This window comes from Ammodytes marinus (assembly GCF_949987685.1).
Source record: "Ammodytes marinus genome assembly, chromosome: 2".
Taxonomy (NCBI): domain Eukaryota; kingdom Metazoa; phylum Chordata; class Actinopteri; order Uranoscopiformes; family Ammodytidae; genus Ammodytes; species Ammodytes marinus.
The window spans coordinates 9,858,627-9,878,344 of NC_137231.1; the positions used below are offsets into that span (position 1 = coordinate 9,858,627).

Consider the following 19,718-nt stretch of genomic DNA (forward strand, 5'->3'; position numbering starts at 1 on the left):
TAAACTTTGCCTCTACACATTTGAACATAATTGACAGACAGAGGTAAATAGTCTATCAATGTCCAAAATGACACTAATTAAAACATAAGTTTGTTTCCAGTCAGAGACAGTTCCCTCTGATTTCACAGAGTTGACCTTTGACCTCTTCATTTACATATTTATTTATTTATTTATTTATTATTATTCTTCCGGACAATTACACATAATACATAATTTTCTCATTGCATATTCATACATATTACTTTGTGTTATCGTCCGAAGGGAAGCAGGAGAAGCCAAAGGCTTATCGGGTCCCGCCCCCACTGCCATAAGATTCAGATACACAGATACACAGCTACTGCAGTTAGAAAACATTTTTTTTTTTAAATGTTTTAAGAAGATTCATTCTAATACACAGATCATTTTAGGTCTCTATTTTCCTCTCTGCCTGTGACAATGCAGATAGTGATATGGCCTTGTCCATTTCTTCTCTAGTAGCCTAGACACATCTGCAAAAGTATTCAAAACAGTCAGTGTGTCTGCTGACCTCGGCTACAGTCCCATAACATGCAGTGTATTTACAAATTCTTCAGTCAGAGAAAGTCTTCCATTTTTTGAATCGGGTGTTCTGAACACACAGCTGATAATTAACATTTATCTTTCATTTGAATTTCAATAGTCACACATTCCATTAGGTTATCAATAGCAGAGCACATTGTATTTACGATTTCTAACCTTATATTTTGACACAAATCAGTTTAAATCCCTTTAGTTCTACATAGAGCTATGAAGAAGTAGAGGAGGCCTGCAGGTGCATCCTGGGACGGAAGAGAGGGAGGAGTAGAGAGGTGATGCTTCACTGATGGAGGGTGAAAACTCACTTTCAGTTCACTAGTTTGAATTAGATTTCTAACGTCTTAACTACTGCAACTCAAACCAGGAACAGTGATAGTATCTCCCTGGTGTGTTTGATTGCAGATAAACACTTAAAACAAAGAAGTCTTCTGAACTTAAATATGAATATCAAATCAAGAAATAAACTGTATTGTGTCTTTTTATCTATGTGTCTGGCATTAATTGTAATGATCATTGAATGAATCGGAGGAAACATATAATATAGTATATAATGTGTCCATGAATACAAAATAATACATATTTCTCTGAGTTTTTTTTTTCTTTATTGAATGAGTTTAAAAACTTTAACAAATGCAAAGCTGATGCACCACCTCCATCTTACGTTCACAACATGTATTACAAGCATGCAGACAACATCTTTTCTAACATGGAAACCTTGCAATGAGCAAACAGCACAAACAGTGAAGAAGCAGATTTGAAATGGTCATTCTGCTCCTCTGCTACTCTTCAGTGGGACAGTGGGACTTGTTGATGTTTTTCTCTGAGGTCTGGGAGCCCAAAGACACTTTACATGTGTAAACCTTCTCCATGTTCCAGTCTGACGTCTGGATGGCCAGGTAGCTGCTGATTTGGAAAGTCTGGTCTGGTTGCTGAACAGCGGTGCTGGTAGAGATCCCACTGCTCACTGGACTCCCACCAGCCAACCAGCTCACATCTGCAAAAGGCCCAGACTGACTGGACAGACAGACCAGAGAGGCTTTGTTGGACTGGAGCTCAGCACTGGATGGAGGGAAGACTGTGAGGACAGGAGGAGGGAGGCTGGAGCCTGAAAATACATGGAGGACATTCATCAATTAACTTGAAGTCAAGTCAGTCATAAAATGCATGGCAGTAATGTATTACTTTTTATGACAATGTGACAAATTATAATCGAAAATTTTAATTCAGAATAATCATATAGGAATCATTTCCTAAATTGTATCTTGCGTTACTCTTTTAAAATATAACATTTCCATAACTGACACAGGAATATGATATTCATTTTTTTATTCATTTTTTGTTACTTATTCATAAAGTCACATTCTGTCTTCAAACATCTTCTGTTAATTCTTCTACAATGTATGTTTGTCACTGAGAAAAATATCAGTATAAATAAACTGGATTATATTTTTCCAACAGCCAATAAAATGATTGGGTTTTGATGACCAAATTCATTTACTCTCAAAGCATTTTTGAAGAACATCTTAAATCTGCATCATCCTATAGAAATAATAACTTTAAATGTATCTTGTTTTTCTCTTTAAAACTGTAATATTTCAATCATTATGTAGAAATATGATGATCAATTGTTCATACATTTTTGAGAGACAAATTAATTAAATCTACTTTTGTCTTACAAAATGTTGCTTGAATTTCTCTACAATGTCTGAAGTCTCTGTGAGAGATTTCAGCATAACAGAGCTGACTTACATTTTCAAACAGCCAATAAAATGGTTGTGATTATAATGACAAAAATGTAGTCCCACTCAAAGTTATCCTTAAACTTTTTAAGATTATTAATTTATATAAACGAGTATAGTAATAATTTTGTTTTGAAAACATGTTGGAAACTTTTGCCGGTAATCTTTCTCATCAAAAATTCCGTTGCAATGATATATTTTATCTAATAATAGGAAAATAAATATGCTTACATTTATTGAAAAGTTAAAGTATCTAAATTCCTAGCCACACATTTCCATTGTCTTAAAAGAAACAGCTTAGTATCAAAGTCGGTCATAAAAAGTCAATCTTGATGAAAGGAAAAATATATTAAATATGTTTAAAAAGTGGTCACACATAAAATCATAATTCTACATTTATATCTATCAGATATATAAAATAAATCTTGTTTTATCATCAAATAGATAGGACTTACTTGTTACAGTCAGCTTGGTGCCTTGTCCAAATACCACAGTGATTCAGTTTGTACACATGGCTGTACAAAAACCTCTTCACTCTCACTGATGAGGGGAGTGGAACTGAAACATCCTGTTGAAACCAACTTTCACTGTCAACATCTCATTCCCTTCAACTTTCTGCTCATATTCAGAAACAATACGAGACTTTTTCAAACATTATTTCTCTTGAGATGATTGTATTTAGCATCCATTTTGGTTTTTGTCCCAGATTCTTCCATTTGAATTGTTTGATTCTGGTCAGAGTTCAAAGAAGCTGTAGTCAGTCTCTCACTGAGGTTTTTGTAATGGTGTCAATCACTGTGATACAGCTTTATTACTGTCCCATGTCTGACAGTAATAGACTGCTGAGTCTCCCTCCTCCACATTGTTGATGATCAAACGATAATCTGTTGTCGACTGATGATTAGAAGTGAACTTTGGAGATGAAAAACCAGAGCCATAATATACAGAGCTGTAGCTGTGATGAAACCTCAGTACATACTGAGGAACTCCTCCAGGAACCTGTTTATACCAACGAGCAGGACTGTTAGTAACAGTCCCCAGGTTACAGTCCATGGTGGCTGTCTCTCCTTTCCTCAGCATCACAACAGGAGGCTTCTGTGTCACCACCGTCACACCACTCACACCTGGAAACAACAAGACGACATGGAGTCAAGAGAAACACACAGACTGATGAATCCAACATGAACTCCAATGAGCTCAAGGCTGAAAAACACGAGTGAAAGGTTTCTGTGTGAAAATATGTGCTGTGAAAGGAGTGAGAAGAATATCTTACATGTTAGAGCAGTGAAGAGAGTGCAGAGGGTCCCCAGCATGTTGTCAGTGTGTGCTGTAAACGTCCCTTACTGTCCAGCTGAGAGGTGAGCAGGGTTGGAGTGTGAGGAGAAGAGAGACTGAAGCTTATAAAGACACTGAGGAAAGGAGAGGAGGAGGAGGAGGAGGAGGAGGAGGAGGAGGAGGAGGAGGAGGAGGAGGAGGAGGGGTTCACACACTCAACACTGTTTTCATTCATACACCAACTACATCATGACTGTGGGTTTCATATCATACACATGATTTTTTTTTAAAACTTCTGTTGGTGACATGCATGACATCATCAATCTTTTGTAAGTCTGCTAAAGTACTTTGAGTATTACATCCAGTTATTGCATCACAGGAATGTGTTCTTTACTTTGTTGTATTTTTCAAAAAGGAGGGATCAAACTAAAAATACTTTCAATTGGTTTATTCTTGTTATAAATAAGTCATGTAAACAGGATGGAAACATGAGGACGACATGATTTAAATGCAAATGGTTACTTCATATTTCAGTATTACAATTGTGTAAGTTCTTTACAAATAGAATCCAAGTTAGGATGTTAAATATGTATCCAGTTTATTCTGATGAATTCATTGGAAACATTGTGACCTCAGAGTGTAGATGATCTCTCAGGTGAATGTAGTGTTTGTATTTGGTCATTGTTCAGCTGTGTGTGAAAGGATGGACTGTTTTCGTAACATGTTCCTTTTCGTTTTTGGAATCCTGCTGAATTCCTCTCCGTCAATCTATTTTTTTAATTCAAGGGTTAATGCGTTATGAGTTTATGTGACATATTTCTCATCTCTTTTTCATCACCCTTTTGTAATAACTCTCAATCATGCTCCATTTTAACAATGACTCCAGAGTTTAAGTTAGTAAAACCACATCATGAATCACTACATGTATATCACATGTTGTCAGGTGAATGTAGCATTTTCCTTTGGTTGTGTTATAGCTCCTCAAAGAAGGAAAATGCAATTGAGAAAAGTAGGCCTAGTATAAAATACAAGTGTTTGTGCAACAATCCTCAATATATGTGCACCAAATGCTTTATATCAAGAATGATTCCTCATATTTAGATACGTTAGATCAGCACATAAGAATCGGTTCCAAATATTATTTTATTATGACAGGGAAGAGAAATTAATATTTATTCTAAACAATTATCACTGTAATAGATCATAATTATTATTTTAGATTTTTCATTTAACACATTGTTTGATTTTGTCTTAAAGCGAATACAATCCGCCTGACATTCTGTAGGCAAATCCATATAAATACCACCACGAACAATCTGATTATTCATCTGAGAATGATAAGAAATAAGTTAGGAGTGTAAAAACATATTTTTGAATGCATATGATGGTATGTTACAGAAAGCATTAGCTTATAGGTCCACTGCCAGTCAACTGCAGCAGCAGGTTCAAAAAGCAGAAGTAGTTAGTGAGGAGGTTTTTGTCACAGTGTAAATCACTGTGATACGTACTCACTAACAGAGTCGTCCCATGTCTTACAGTAATAGACTGCAGAGTCTCCCTCCTCCACATTGTTGATGATCAAACGATAATCTGAGGTCGACTGATGATTAGAAGTGAACTTTGGAGATGAAAAACCAGAGCCATAGGTTGGAGAGCTATCTTCATGATAATTATACAGCACAAACTGAGGAACTCCTCCAGGAACCTGTTTATACCAGTAAGCATTATCGTCAGTAACAGTCCCCAGGTTACAGTCCATGGTGGCTGTCTCTCCTTTCCTCAGCATCAAAACAGGAGGCTTCTGTGTCACCACCGTCACACCACTCACACCTGGAAACAACAAGACGACATGGAGTCAAGAGAAACACACAGACTGATGAATCCAACATGAGCTACAATGAGCTCAAGGCTGAAAAACACATGAGTGAAAGGTTTCTGTGTGAAAATATGTGCTGTGAAAGGAGTGAGAAGAATATCTTACATGTTAGAGCAGTGAAGAGAGTACAGAGGGTCCCCAGCATGTTGTCAGTGTGTGCTGTAAACGTCCCTTACTGTCCAGCTGAGAGGTGAGCAGGGTTGGAGTGTGAGGAGAAGAGAGACTGAAGCTTATAAAGACACTGAGGAGAGGAGAGGAGGAGGAGGAGGAGGAGGAGGGGTTCACACACTCAACACTGTTTTCATTCATACACCAACTACATCAAGAATGTGGGTTTCATATCATACATATGATTTTTTTTAAACTTCTGTTGGTGACACGCATGACATCATCAATCTTTTGTAAGTCTGCTAAAGTACTTTGAGTATTACATCCAGTTATTGCATCACAGGAATGTGTTCTTTACTTTGTTATTTATCATAAAGGAGGGATCACACTAAAAATACTTTCAATTGGTTTATTCTTGTTATAAATAAGTCATGTAAACAGGATGGAAACATGAGGATGACAAGATTTATATGCAAATGGTTACTTCATATTTCAGTTTTATAATTTTTTAAGTTTTTTACAAATAGAATCCAAGTTAGGATGTTAAATATGTATCCAGTTTATTCTGATGAATTCATTGGAAACATTGTGACCTCAGAGTGTAGATGATCTCTCAGGTGAATGTAGTGTTTGTATTTGGTCATTGTTCAGCTGTGTGTGAAAGGAGGGACTGTTTTTGTAACATGTTCCTTTTTGTTTTTGGAATCCTGCTGAATTCCTCTCCGTCAATCTATTTTTTTATTTCAGGGGTTAATGCGTTATGAGTTTATGTGACATATTTCTCATCTGGGTTTCATCACCTTGTTGTAATAACCTGCTCTCAATCATGCTTCATTTTAACAATGACTTCAGAGTTTAAGTTAGTAAAGCCATATTATGAATCACTATATGTATACCACATGTTGTCAGGTGAATGTAGCATTTTCATTTGGTTGTGTTAGTGTTTGTGCAACAATCCTCAATAAATGTGCACCAAAGGCTTTATATCAAGAATGATTCCTCATATTTATTTATTTATAATATTTGGAGCCGAATCGGCTCCAAATATTATTTATTATGACAGGGAAGAGACATTAATATTTATTCTCAACGATTATCACTGTAATTGCTCATAACTTTTATTTTAGATTTTTAATTTAGCGGTTAGCATATTGTTTGATTTTGTCTCAAAGCATATACAATCTGCCTGACATTCTGTAAGCATACGCATATAAATATCACCAAGAACAATCTTATTATTCATTTCAGAATGATAAGAAATAAGTTAGGAGTGTAAAAACATATTAATGCATATGCTGTACAGAAAGCATTAGCTTATGGCTCCACTACCAGTCAAATGCAGCAGCAGGTTCAAAAAGCAGAAGTAGTTAGTGAGGAGGTTTTTGTCACAGTGTAAATCACTGTGATACGTACTCATCTACAGAGCTGTCCCATGTCTTACAGTAATAGACTGCTGAGTCTCCCTCCTCCACATTGTTGATGATCAAACGATAATCTGAGGTCGACTGATGATTAGAAGTGAACTTTGGAGATGAAAAACCAGAGCCATATTCTACAGAGCTCCAGCTGTGATGAAACCTCAGTACATACTGAGGAACTCCTCCAGGAACCTGTTTATACCAACGAGCATTACTGTCAGTAACAGTCCCCAGGTTACAGTCCATGGTGGCTGTCTCTCCTTTCCTCAGCATCACAACAGGAGGCTTCTGTGTCACCACCGTCACACCACTCACACCTGGAAACAACAAGACGACATGGAGTCAAGAGAAACACACAGACTGATGAATCCAACATGAGCTCAAAGCTGCAATGAGTCAGCCTCCTTACATGTTAGAGCAGTGATGAGAGTGCAGAGGGTCCCCAGCATGTTGACACTGTGTGCTGACAAAGAGCTTGTCAGTTGGAAAGTGAGTTTACTGCTGACAGAGTAGAGGGTTTGGAGGATGAGGAGAGGAGGTGCTGGAGGAGCAATTTAATAGCACACTGAAACTAAGAGGGACTGACAGGAGGAGGAGCTCTGCTTACAGCTGCATGCTTTGAAACTTCTGTTGGTCTCGTATCTTCTGTTAAGAAAAAAGACTTTTCAATCTTCATTCATGTCAAAGCAGTCAGTGTATACCCAGTGACCCCAAAATATTACATCATCTTAATTTGAAAAATACCTCCAGTATATGGTTATTGTCACAGATTTGCTTCTTTGCTAAATTCATAATAACCAGCATTGAATCCAATTGTCTCTTAGGTTTATATTTGCTCTCTTCAGTAAGATTTTTAAGAAATATTTTTCACATCTGATTTACAGGTTTTTTTTTTTTTTTTTTGCACAAGATACATGTATTACAGGATATAACTGTAACTTTCAAATATATGAGCTCGACCAATCCAATTGTGTGTGGTCAAATTTCCTCTCCCCAGACGTTAACTTAAACAAATATTTTCAGAACGGATTTTAAATGTTTCTACATTTTCAAAAGATAAATGAATTGAAGGATATAAACTTTGACTCTACACATTTGAACATAATTGACAGACAGAGGTAAATAGTCTATTAATGTCCAAAATTAGACTTATTAAAACATCAGTGTGTTTCCAGTCAGAGACAGTTCCCTCTGATTTCACAGAGTTGACCTTTGACCTCTTCATTTACATAGAGCTATGAAGAAGTAGAGGAGTTCTGCAGGTGCATCCTGGGACGGAAGAGAGGGAGGAGTAGAGAGGTGATGCTTCACTGATGGAGGGTGAAAACTCACTTTCAGTTCACTAGTTTGAATTAGATTTCTAACGTCTTAACTACTGCAACTCAAACCAGGAACAGTGATAGTATCTCCCTGTTGTGTTTGATTGCAAATAAACACTTATAACAAAGGAGTTTTCTGAACTTGTGAATATCAAACCAAGAATTAAACTGTATTGTGTCTTTTCATCTATGTGTCTGGCATTAATTGTAATGATCATTGAATTAATCTGATGAAACATTTAATATAGTATATAATGTGTACATGAATACAAAATAATACACATTTAGCAGAGTTTTTTTTTCTTTATTGAATGAGTCTTAAAAAACTTTAACAAATGCAAAGCTGATACACTACCTCCATCTTACGTTCACAACATGTATTACAAGCATGCAGACAACATCTTTTCTAACATGGAAACCTTGCAATGAGCAAACAGCACAAACAGTGAAGAAGCAGATTTGAAATGGTCATTCTGCTCCTCTGCTACTCTTCAGTGGGACAGTGGGACTTGTTGATGTTTTTCTCTGAGGTCTGGGAGCCCAAAGACACTTTACATGTGTAAACCTTCTCCATGTTCCAGTCTGACGTCTGGATGGCCAGGTAGCTGCTGATTTGGAAAGTCTGGTCTGGTTGCTGAACAGCGGTGCTGGTAGAGATCCCACTGCTCACTGGACTCCCACCAGCCAACCAGCTCACATCTGCAAAAGGCACAGACTGACTGGACAGACAGACCAGAGAGGCTTTGTTGGACTGGAGCTCAGCACTGGATGGAGGGAAGACTGTGAGGACAGGAGGAGGGAGGCTGGAGCCTGAAAATACATGGAGGACATTCATCAATTAACTTCAAATCATGTCAGTCATAAAATTCATGGCAGTAATAGATTACTTTTTATGACAATATAACCATTTTCAGTCGAAGTTTTTAATTCTGAATAACCATATGGGAATCATTTCCCAAATTGTTTATTGCCTTACTCTTTTAAAATAGAACATTTTGGGGTGCTCCGGTGGCATAGTGGATAGAGGGCGTACCATATTGGCCTCGGCCTTTGTTGCAGTGGTCGCAGATTCAAATCCGAACCGTGGACCTTTACTGCAGGCCATCCCCCCTCTGTCTCTGTCTCCACATTTCAACTATGTACTATCTAATAAAGCTTGAAAATGCCAAAAAATAATCTTTAAAAAATAGAAAATTTCCCTCACTGACAGGAATATGACGATCAGTTTTATATACATTTTTGGTTACAAATTCATTTAGTCACATTCTGTCTTAGAACCTCTTAGCCGAATTCCTTTACGATGTTATTAGTCACTGTGGAAAATGTCAGTATAACTAAACTGGCTCATATTTTCAAAATGCCAATAAAATGATTGGGTTTTGATGAACAAATTCAGTTATTCTGAACACATTTTTATGAATGTATATTTTAAGTCTGCATAATCATAAAGAAATAATATATTTAAATGTATCTTGCTTTTCTCTTTAAAATTTTTATATTTCAATCATTATGTAGAAATATGATGATCAATTGTACATAACATTTTGTAAATCATATTAATGAAATCTATTTCTGTCTTACAAAATGTTTCTTGAATTTTTCTACAATGTCTGAAGTCACTGTGAGAGATTTCGGCATTACAGAGCTGACTTACATTTTCAAACAGCCAATAAAATGGTTGTGAATATAATGACAAAAAGGTAGTCCCACTCAAAGTTATCCTTAAACTTTACAAGACTATTAATTCATAATAATTTAGTTTTGATAACATGTAAGAAACTTTTGCTAGTAATCTTTCTCAGCAAGCATTGTGTTGCAATTATATATTTTTTCTAATATTAGGAAAATAAATATAATTACATTTGTTGAAAAGCTAAAATATTTTCATTTCTAAGCTCACATTTCCATTGTCTTAAAAGAAACAGCTTGGTATCAAAGTTGGTCATAAAAAGCCAATCTAATGACCAAATGAAAAATATGTTAAATATGTTTAAAAAGTAGTAACACATAAAATCATAATTCTACATTCATATCCATCAGAAATATAAAATCGATCTTGTTTTATCATCAAATAGATAGGACTTACTTGTCACAGTCAGCTTGGTGCCTTGTCCGAATACCACAGTGATTCAGTTTGTACACATGGCTGTACAAAAACCTCTTCACTCTCACTGATGAGGGGAGTGGAACTGAAACATCCTTTTGAAACCAACTTTCACTGTCAACATCTCATTCCCTTCAACTTTCTGCTTATATTCAGAAACAATGCTGGACTTTTTCAAACATTATTTCTCTGAAGACGATTTTATTTAGCATCCATTTTGGTTTTTATCCCAGATTCTTCCATTTGAATTGTTTGATTCTGGTCAGAGTTCAAAGAAGCTGTAGTCAGTCTCTCACTGAGGTTTTTGTAATGGTGTGAATCACTGTGATACGTACTCATTAACAGAGCTGTCCCATGTTTTACAGTAATAGACTGCAGAGTCTCCCTCCTCCACATTGTTGATGATCAAACGATAATCTGTTGTCGACTGATGATTAGAAGTGAACTTTGGAGAAGAAAAACCAGAGCCATAGGTTGGAGAGCTATTTCCGTGATAAAACCTCAGTACATACTGAGGAACTCCTCCAGGAACCTGTTTATACCAACGAGCAGCAGTGTTAGTAACAGTCCCCAGGTTACAGTCCATGGTGGCTGTCTCTCCTTTCCTCAGCATCACAACAGGAGGCTTCTGTGTCACCACCGTCACACCACTCACACCTGGAAACAACAAGACGACATGGAGTCAAGAGAAACACACACTGATGAATCCAACATGAGCTCAAAGCTGCAGTAATGCAACACTATCACTGCATCAACATCTGTCAACATGCAGAGAAGAAAAACACATGAGTGAAAGGTTTCTGTGTGAAAATATGTGCTGTGAAAGGAGTGAGAAGAATATCTTACATGTTAGAGCAGTGAAGAGAGTGCAGAGGGTCCCCAGCATGTTGTCAGTGTGTGCTGTAAACGTCCCTTACTGTCCAGCTGAGAGGTGAGCAGGGTTGGAGTGTGAGGAGGAGAAAGACTGAAGCTTATAAAGACACTGAGGAGAGGAGAGGAGGAGGAGGAGGAGGAGGAGGAGGGGTTCACACACTCAACACTGTTTTCATTCATACACCAACTACATCAGGAATGTGGGTTTCATATCATACATATGATTTTTTTATAAACTTCTGTTGGTGACAAGCATGACATCATCAATCTTTTGTAAGTCTGCTAAAGCACTTTGAGTATTACATCCAGTTACTGCATCACAGGAATGTGTTCTTTACTTTATTGTATTTATCATGAAGGAGGGATCACACTAAAAATACTTTCAATTGGTTTATTCTTGTTATAAATAAGTCATGTAAACAGGATCGAAACATGAGGACGTCAAGATTTATATGCAAATGTTTACTTCATATTTCAGTTTGACAATTGTTTAAGTTCTTTACAAATAGAATCCAAGTTAGGATGTTAAATATGTATCCAGTTTATTCTGATGACTTCATTTGAAACATTGTGACCTCAGAGTGTAGATGATCTCTCAGGTGAATGTAGTGTTTGTATTTGGTCATTGTTCAGCTGTGTGTGTGAAAGGAGGGACTACTTTTTGTAACATGTAGTATTTTATTGTTCCTTTTTGTTTATGGAATCCTGCTGAATTCCTCTCTGTCAATCTTTTTTTTTTTTCAAGAAATAATGCGTTATGAGTTCATGTGACATATTTCTTATCTGGGTTTCATCACCTTGTTGTAATAACTTTCTCTCAATCATGCTCCATTTTAACAATGACTCCAGAGTTTAAGTTAGTAAAACCACATCATGATTCACTACATTTATATCACATGTTGTCAGGTGAATGTAGCATTTTCATGTGGTTATGTTATAGCTCCTCAGAGAACGAAAATGCAATTTAGATAAGTAGGCCTCGTATAAAATACAAGTGTTTGTGCAACAATCCTCAATATATGTGCACCAAAGGCTTTATATCAAGAATGATTCCACTTAGTTATATAAGTTAGATCAGCACATAAGAATCGGCTCCAAATATAATTTTATTATGACAGGGAAGAGACATTAATATTTATTGCAAACAATTATCACTGTAATAGATCATAACTTTTATTATTAGCATATTGTTTGATTTTGTCTTAAAGCAAATACAAACCACTGGACATTCTGTAGGCATACGCATAGAAATTCCAGGAAATTGGAGAGCTATTTCCGTGATAAAACCTCAGTACATACTGAGGAACTCCTCCAGGAACCTGTTTATACCAACGAGCATGACTGTCAGTAACAGTCCCCAGGTTACAGTCCATGGTGGCTGTCTCTCCTTTCCTCAGCATCACAACAGGAGGCTTCTGTGTCACCACCGTCACACCACTCACACCTGGAAACAACAAGACGACATGGAGTCAAGAGAAACACACAGACTGATGAATCCAACATGAGCTCAAAGCTGCAGTGAGTCAGCCTCCTTACATGTTAGAGCAGTGATGAGAGTGCAGAGGGTCCCCAGCATGTTGACACTGTGTGCTGACAAAGAGCTTGTCAGTTGGAAAGTGAGTTTACTGCTGACAGAGTAGAGGGTTTGGAGGATGAGGAGAGGAGGTGCTGGAGGAGCAATTTAATAGCACACTGAAACTGAGAGGGACTGACAGGAGGAGGAGCTCTGCTTACAGCTGCATGCTTTGAAACTTCTGTTGGTCTCGTATCTTCTGTTAAGAAAAAAGACTTTTCAATCTTCATTCATGTCAAAGCAGTCAGTTTATATCCAGTGACCCCAAAATATTACATCATCCTAATTTGAAAAATACCTCCAGTATGGTTATAGTCACAGATTTGTTTCTTTGATAAATTCATAATAAACATCATTGACCAATCCAATTGTCTCTTAGGTTTATATTTGCTCTCTTCAGTAAGATTTTTAAGAAATATTTTTCACATCTGATTTACAGGTTTTTCAAATTGGTACAAGATACATGTGTTACAGGATATAACTGTAACTTCCAAATATATGAGCTCGAACAATCCAATTGTGTGTGGTCAAATTTCCTCTCCCCAGACGTTAACTTAAACAAATATTTTCAGAACGGATTTTAAATGTTTCTACATTTTCAAAAGATACATTAATTGAAGGATATACACTTTCCCTCTACACATTTGAACATAATTGACAGACAGAGGTAAATAGTCTATCAATGTCCAAAGTGACACTAATTAAAACATCAGTGTGTTTCCAGTCAGAGACAGTTCCCTCTGATTTCACAGAGTTGACCTTTGACCTCTTCATTTACATAGAGCTATGAAGAAGTAGAGGAGGCCTGCAGGTGCATCCTGGGACGGAAGAGAGGGAGGAGTAGAGAGGTGATGCTTCACTGATGGAGGGTGAAAACTCACTTTCAGTTCACTAGTTTGAATTAGATTTCTAACGTCTTAACTACTGCAACTCAAACCAGGAACAGTGATAGTATCTCCCTGTTGTGTTTGATTGCAAATAAACACTTATAACAAAGAAGTTTTCTGAACTTAAATATGAATATTATATGGAATACAAGAAGCGAATATAATAAATATTTTTATTTTTTTTACTATGGAAAAGGGGTAGGATTAAATAAGTGTATACTTCTTCCTGCTCCTTTTCAGGCATATCACATCAATACAGATTTTTTTTTTTTTTTTGTGAAGTCATTTAAACATACATTTTGTTTATTGTATTTGATATGTCTGAAAAAAATAAATAAAATCAAAAATAAAATCAAGAAATAAACGAAAATGTGTCTTTTTATCTTTGTGTCTGGCATTAATTGTAATGATCATTGAATTAATCAGAGGAAACATATAATATAGTATATAATATGTCCATCAATACAAAATAATACACATTTATTAGAGTTTTTTTTTTCTTTATTGAATGAGTCTTAAAAACTTTAACAAATGCAAAGCTGATGCACCACCTCCATCTTACGTTCACAACATGTATTACAAGCATGCAGACAACATCTTTTCTAACATGGAAACCTTGCAATGAGCAAACAGCACAAACAGTGAAGAAGCAGATTTGAAATGGTCATTCTGCTCCTCTGCTACTCTTCAGTGGGACAGTGGGACTTGTTGATGTTTTTCTCTGAGGTCTGGGAGCCCAAAGACACTTTACATGTGTAAACCTTCTCCATGTTCCAGTCTGACGTCTGGATGGCCAGGTAGCTGCTGATTTGGAAAGTCTGGTCTGGTTGCTGAACAGCGGTGCTGGTAGAGATCCCACTGCTCACTGGACTCCCACCAGCCAACCAGCTCACATCTGCAAAAGGCCCAGACTGACTGGACAGACAGACCAGAGAGGCTTTGTTGGACTGGAGCTCAGCACTGGATGGAGGGAAGACTGTGAGGACAGGAGGAGGGAGGCTGGAGCCTGAAAATACATGGAGGACATTCATCAATTAACTTGAAGTCAAGTCAGTCATAAAATGCATGGCAGTAATGTATTACTTTTTATGACAATGTGACAAATTATAATCGAAAATTTTAATTCAGAATGATCATATAGGAATCATTTCCTAAATTGTATCTTGTGTTACTCTTTTGAAATAGAACATTTCCCTCACTGACACAGGAATATGATGATCAGTTTTATATGAATTTTTGGTTATAAATTCATGTAGTCACATTCTGTCTTAGAACATCTTATCTTAATTCTTCTACAATGTATTTTTGTCACTGTGAAAAATGTCAGTATAACTAAGCTGGCTTCTATTTTCAAACAGCCAAAACAATTATTGGGTTTTGATGACCAAATTCAGTTACTCTCAACACATTTCTGAAAAAACATTTTAAGTCTGCATAATCATACAAAAATAAATAACTTTCAATGTATCTTGCATTTATCTTTAAGAATTAAATATTTCAACCATTATATAGAGATATGATGATCCATTGTAAATCATTTTTTGAAAAACAAATTAATGAAATCTACTTTTGTCTTACAAAATATTGCTTGAATTTTTCTACAATGTCTTAAGTCACTGTGAGAGATTTCAGCATAACAGAGCTGACTTACATTGTCAAACAGCCAATAAAATTGTTGTGATTATAATGACAAAAATCTAGTCCCACTCAAAGTTATCCTTAAACTTTTTAAGATTATAAATGTATATAAACGAGAACTGTAATCATTTTGTTTTGAAAACATGTTAGAAACTTTTGCCGGTAATCGTTCTCAGCAAAAATTGTGTTGCAATTATATATTTGATCTAATATTAGGATAATAATATGATCACATTTGTTGAAAAGCTAAAATAAATTAATTTCTAGCCACACATTTCCATTGTCTTAGAAGAAACAGCTTAGTATCAAAGTTGGTCATAAAAAGCCAATAATGATGGAATGAAAAATATGTTAAATATGTTTAAAAGGTAGTAACACAAAATCATAATTCTATTTTTTAAATCCATCATTAATTGGAAATCGATCTTGTTTTATCATCAAATAGATAGGACTTACTTGTCACAGTCAGCTTGGTGCCTTGTCCGAATACCACAGTGATTCAGTTTGTACACATGGCTGTACAAAAACCTCTTCACTCTCACTGATGAGAGGAGTGGAACTGAAACATCCTGTTGAAACCAACTTTCACTGTCAACATCTCATTCCCTTCAACTTTCTGCTTATATTCAGAAACAATGCTGGACTTTTTCAAACATTATTTCTCTTGAGATGATTGTATTTAGCATCCATTTTGGATTTTATCCCAGATTCTTCCATTTGAATTGTTTGATTCTGGTCAGAGTTCAAAGAAGCTGTAGTCGGTCTCTCACTGAGGTTTTTGTAATGGTGTGAATCACTGTGATACAGCTGCCTTAGCAGAGCTGTCCCATGTGTCACAGTAATAGACAGCAGAGTCTCCTGCCTCTGCCTGCTTTATGATGAACTGGTAATCTATGTTTGAAGAGGCTTTAGAGTTGAATCGGTCTGAGGAGAATCCTGATCCAAAGGTGGGTGAACTGTGACCGTTGTGAAATTTCAGAACATACTGAGGAGCTTCACCAGGAACCTGTTTATACCATCTGACATAATTTCCATCATATCTCTCAACGTTGCAGTTGAGAACAACCTCTCGTCCTGGAGAAACTGTGTGGACAGCAGGCGTCTGGGTCAGCACTATCACTGCATCAACATCTGTCAACATGCAGAGAAGAAATACACATGAGTGAAAGGTTTCTGTGTGAAAATATGTGCTGTGAAAGGAGTGAGAAGAATATCTTACATGTTAGAGCAGTGAAGAGAGTGCAGAGGGTCCCCAGCATGTTGTCAGTGTGTGCTGTAAACGTCCCTTACTGTCCAGCTGAGAGGTGAGCAGGGTTGGAGTGTGAGGAGAAGAGAGACTGAAGCTTATAAAGACACTGAGGAGAGGAGGAGGAGGAGGAGGAGGAGGAGGAGGAGGAGGAGGAGGAGGAGGAGGAGGAGGAGGGGTTCACACACTCAACACTGTTTTCATTCATACACCAACTACATCAGGAATGTGGGTTTCACATCATACACATGAATATTTTTTTAAACTTCTGTTGGTGACACGCATGACATCATCAATCTTTTGTAAGTCTGCTAAAGTACTTTGAGTATTACATCCAGTTATTGCATCACAGGAATGTGTTCTTTACTTTGTTGTATTTTTCATAAAGGAGGGATCACACTAAAAATACTTTCAATTGGTTTATTCTTGTTATAAATAAGTCATGTAAACAGGATGGAAACATGAGGACGACACGATTCAAATGCAAATGTTTACTTCATATTTCAGTTTTATGATTGTTTAAGGTCTTTACAAATAGAATCCAAGTTAGGATGTTAAATATGTATCCAGTTTATTCTGATGACTTCATTGGAAACATTGTGACCTCAGAGTGTAGATGATCTCTCAGGTGAATGTAGTGTTTGTATTTGGTCATTGTTCAGCTGTGTGTGAAAGGAGGGACTGTTTTTGTAACATGTTCCTTTTTGTTTTTGGAATCCTGCTGAATTCCTCTCCATCAATATATTTTTTTAATTCAAGGGTTAATGAGTTTATGTGACATATTTCTCATCTCTGTTTCATCACCTTGTTGTAATAACTTGCTCTCAGTCATGCTCCATTTAAACAATGATTCCAGAGTTTAGGTTAGAAAAGCCACATCATGAATCACTACATTTATATCACATGTTGTCAGGTGAATGTAGCATTTTCATTTGGTTGTGTTATAGCTCCTCAGAGAAGGAAAATGCAATTGAGATAAGTAGGCCTAGTATAAAATACAAGTGTTTGTGCAACAATCCTCAATATATGTGCACCAAAGGCTTTATATCAAGAATGATTCTTCATGTTTATATAAGTTAGATCAGCACATAAGAATCGACTCCAAATATTATTTTATTATGACAGGGAAGAGACATTAATATTTATTGTAAACAGTTATCACTGTAATAGATCATAACTTTAATTATTAGCATATTGTTTGATTTTGTCTTAAAATGAATATAAACCACGGGACATTCTGTAAGCATACGCATAGAAATTCCAGGAACAATCTTATTATTCTTCTGAGAATGATAAGAAATAAGTTAGGAGTGGAAAACATATTTTTGAATGCATATGATGGTAAGTTACAGAAAGCATTAGCTTATGGCTCCTCTACCAGTCAAATGCAGCAGCAGGTTTAAAAAGCAGAAGTAGTTAGAGAGGAGGTTTTTGTCACAGTGTAAATCACTGTGATACAGCTGCATTACCGTCCCATGTCTGACAGTAATAGACTGCTGAGTCTCCCTCCTCCACATTGTTGATGATCAAACGATAATCTGATGTTGACTGATGATTAGAAGTGAACTTTGGAGATGAAAAACCAGAGCCATAGGTTGGAGAGCTCGAGCTGTGATAAAAATACAGTACAAACTGAGGAACTCCTCCAGGAACCTGTTTATACCAATAAGCAGTGTTAGTAACAGTCCCCAGGTTACAGTCCATGGTGGCTGTCTCCAAATATTATTTTATTATGACAGGGAAGAGAAATTAATATTTATTGTAAACAATTATCACTGTAATAGATCATAACTATTATTTTAAATTTTTCACTTAACATATTGTTTGATTTTGTCTCATAGCGAATACAATCCGCCTGACATTCTGTAGGCAAATCCATATAAATACCACCAGGAACAATCTGATTATTCATCTGAGAATGATAAGAAATAAATTAGGAGTTTAAAAACATATTTTTGAATGCATATGCTGTTACAGAAAGCATTAGCTTATAGGTCCACTACCAGTCAAATGCAGCAGCAGGTTCAAAAAGCAGAAGTAGTTAGTGAGGAGGTTTTTGTCACAGTGTAAATCACTGTGATACGTACTCACTAACAGAGCTGTCCCATGTCTGACAGTAATAGACTGCTGAGTCTCCCTCCTCCACATTGTTGATGATCAAACGATAATCTGTTGTCGACTGATGATTAGAAGTGAACTTTGGAGAAGAAAAACCAGAACCATAATATACAGAGCTGTAGCTGTGATGAAACCTCAGCACATACTGAGGAACTCCTCCAGGAACCTGTTTATACCAGACAGCTTGTTTATTAGTAACAGTCCCCAGGTTACAGTCCATGGTGGCTGTCTCTCCTTTCCTCAGCATCACAACAGGAGGCTTCTGTGTCACCACCGTCACACCACTCACACCTGGAAACAACAAGACGACATGGAGTCAAGAGAAACACACAGACTGATGAATCCAACATGAGCTCAAAGCTGCAGTGAGTCAGCCTCCTTACATGTTAGAGCAGTGATGAGAGTGCAGAGGGTCCCCAGCATGTTGACACTGTGTGCTGACAAAGAGCTTGTCAGTTGGAAAGTGAGTTTACTGCTGACAGAGTAGAGGGTTTGGAGGATGAGGAGAGGAGGTGCTGGAGGAGCAATTTAATAGCACACTGAAACTGAGAGGGACTGACAGGAGGAGGAGCTCTGCTTACAGCTGCATACTTTGAAACTTCTGTTGGTCTCGTATCTTCTGTTAAGAAAAAATACTTTTCAATCTCCATTAATGTCAAAGCAGTCAGTGTATAGCCTCTGACCTCAAAATATTACAACATCTTAATTTGATAAATACCTCCAGTATGGTTATTGTCACAGATTTGCTTCTTTGCTAAATTCATAATAAACAGCATTGACCAATCCAATTGTCTCTTAGGTTTATATTTACTCTCTTCAGTAAGATTTTTAAGAAATATTTTTCACATCTGATTTACAGGTTTTTCAAATTTGCACAAGATACATGTATTACAGGATAAAGTAACTGTAACTTCCAAATATGGGCTCGACCAATCTAATTGTGTATGGTCAATTTGCTCTCCCCAGACATTAGAATAATAAATGTTTCA

The 19,718-nt window shown here is 36.6% G+C and overlaps 3 protein-coding genes across 3 annotated transcripts; all 3 read right to left on the reverse strand.

Annotated features, from left to right (window-relative positions):
- Positions 1–1,334: 1,334 nt before the first annotated feature.
- Positions 1,335–7,481, reverse strand: LOC307268995 (immunoglobulin lambda-1 light chain-like; the record flags this gene model as incomplete). The annotated part of the gene is made up of 4 exons (XM_080051816.1): positions 7,381–7,481; positions 6,967–7,288; positions 2,750–2,787; positions 1,335–1,660 (listed from the first exon to the last, which is right to left on the reverse strand). Exons 1-4 carry the CDS (start codon positions 7,418–7,420, stop codon positions 1,335–1,337), a joined length of 726 nt encoding a protein of 241 aa, XP_079907942.1. The 5' UTR covers positions 7,421–7,481.
- A 1,270-nt stretch (positions 7,482–8,751) lies between these two features.
- Positions 8,752–12,849, reverse strand: LOC307262880 (immunoglobulin lambda-1 light chain-like). Its single transcript, XM_080043889.1, has 4 exons — positions 12,804–12,849; positions 10,730–11,051; positions 10,377–10,414; positions 8,752–9,100 (listed from the first exon to the last, which is right to left on the reverse strand). Exons 1-4 carry the CDS (start codon positions 12,841–12,843, stop codon positions 8,775–8,777), a joined length of 726 nt encoding a protein of 241 aa, XP_079900015.1. The 5' UTR covers positions 12,844–12,849; the 3' UTR covers positions 8,752–8,774.
- Positions 12,850–14,348: 1,499 nt separating this feature from the next.
- Positions 14,349–19,152, reverse strand: LOC307262870 (immunoglobulin lambda-1 light chain-like; the record flags this gene model as incomplete). The annotated part of the gene is made up of 4 exons (XM_080043876.1): positions 14,349–14,733; positions 15,822–15,859; positions 18,699–19,020; positions 19,113–19,152. The coding sequence occupies 4 exons, from the start codon at positions 19,150–19,152 to the stop codon at positions 14,408–14,410; spliced, it is 726 nt and encodes a 241-aa protein (XP_079900002.1). The 3' UTR covers positions 14,349–14,407.
- Positions 19,153–19,718: the final 566 nt, after the last annotated feature.

Bases quoted from the DNA above. Each gene is read 5' to 3' on its own strand.
- LOC307262880 (XM_080043889.1), bottom strand. From the start codon at position 12,843: ATGCTGGGGACCCTCTGCACTCTCATCACTGCTCTAACAT. The intron at 11,052-12,803 runs GTAAGGAGGCTG...TGTTGTTTCCAG, and splicing joins TCTCATCACTGCTCTAACAT to GTGTGAGTGGTGTGACGGTG. The intron at 9,101-10,376 runs GTAAGTCCTATC...ATGTATTTTCAG, and splicing joins CACCAAGCTGACTGTGACAA to GCTCCAGCCTCCCTCCTCCT.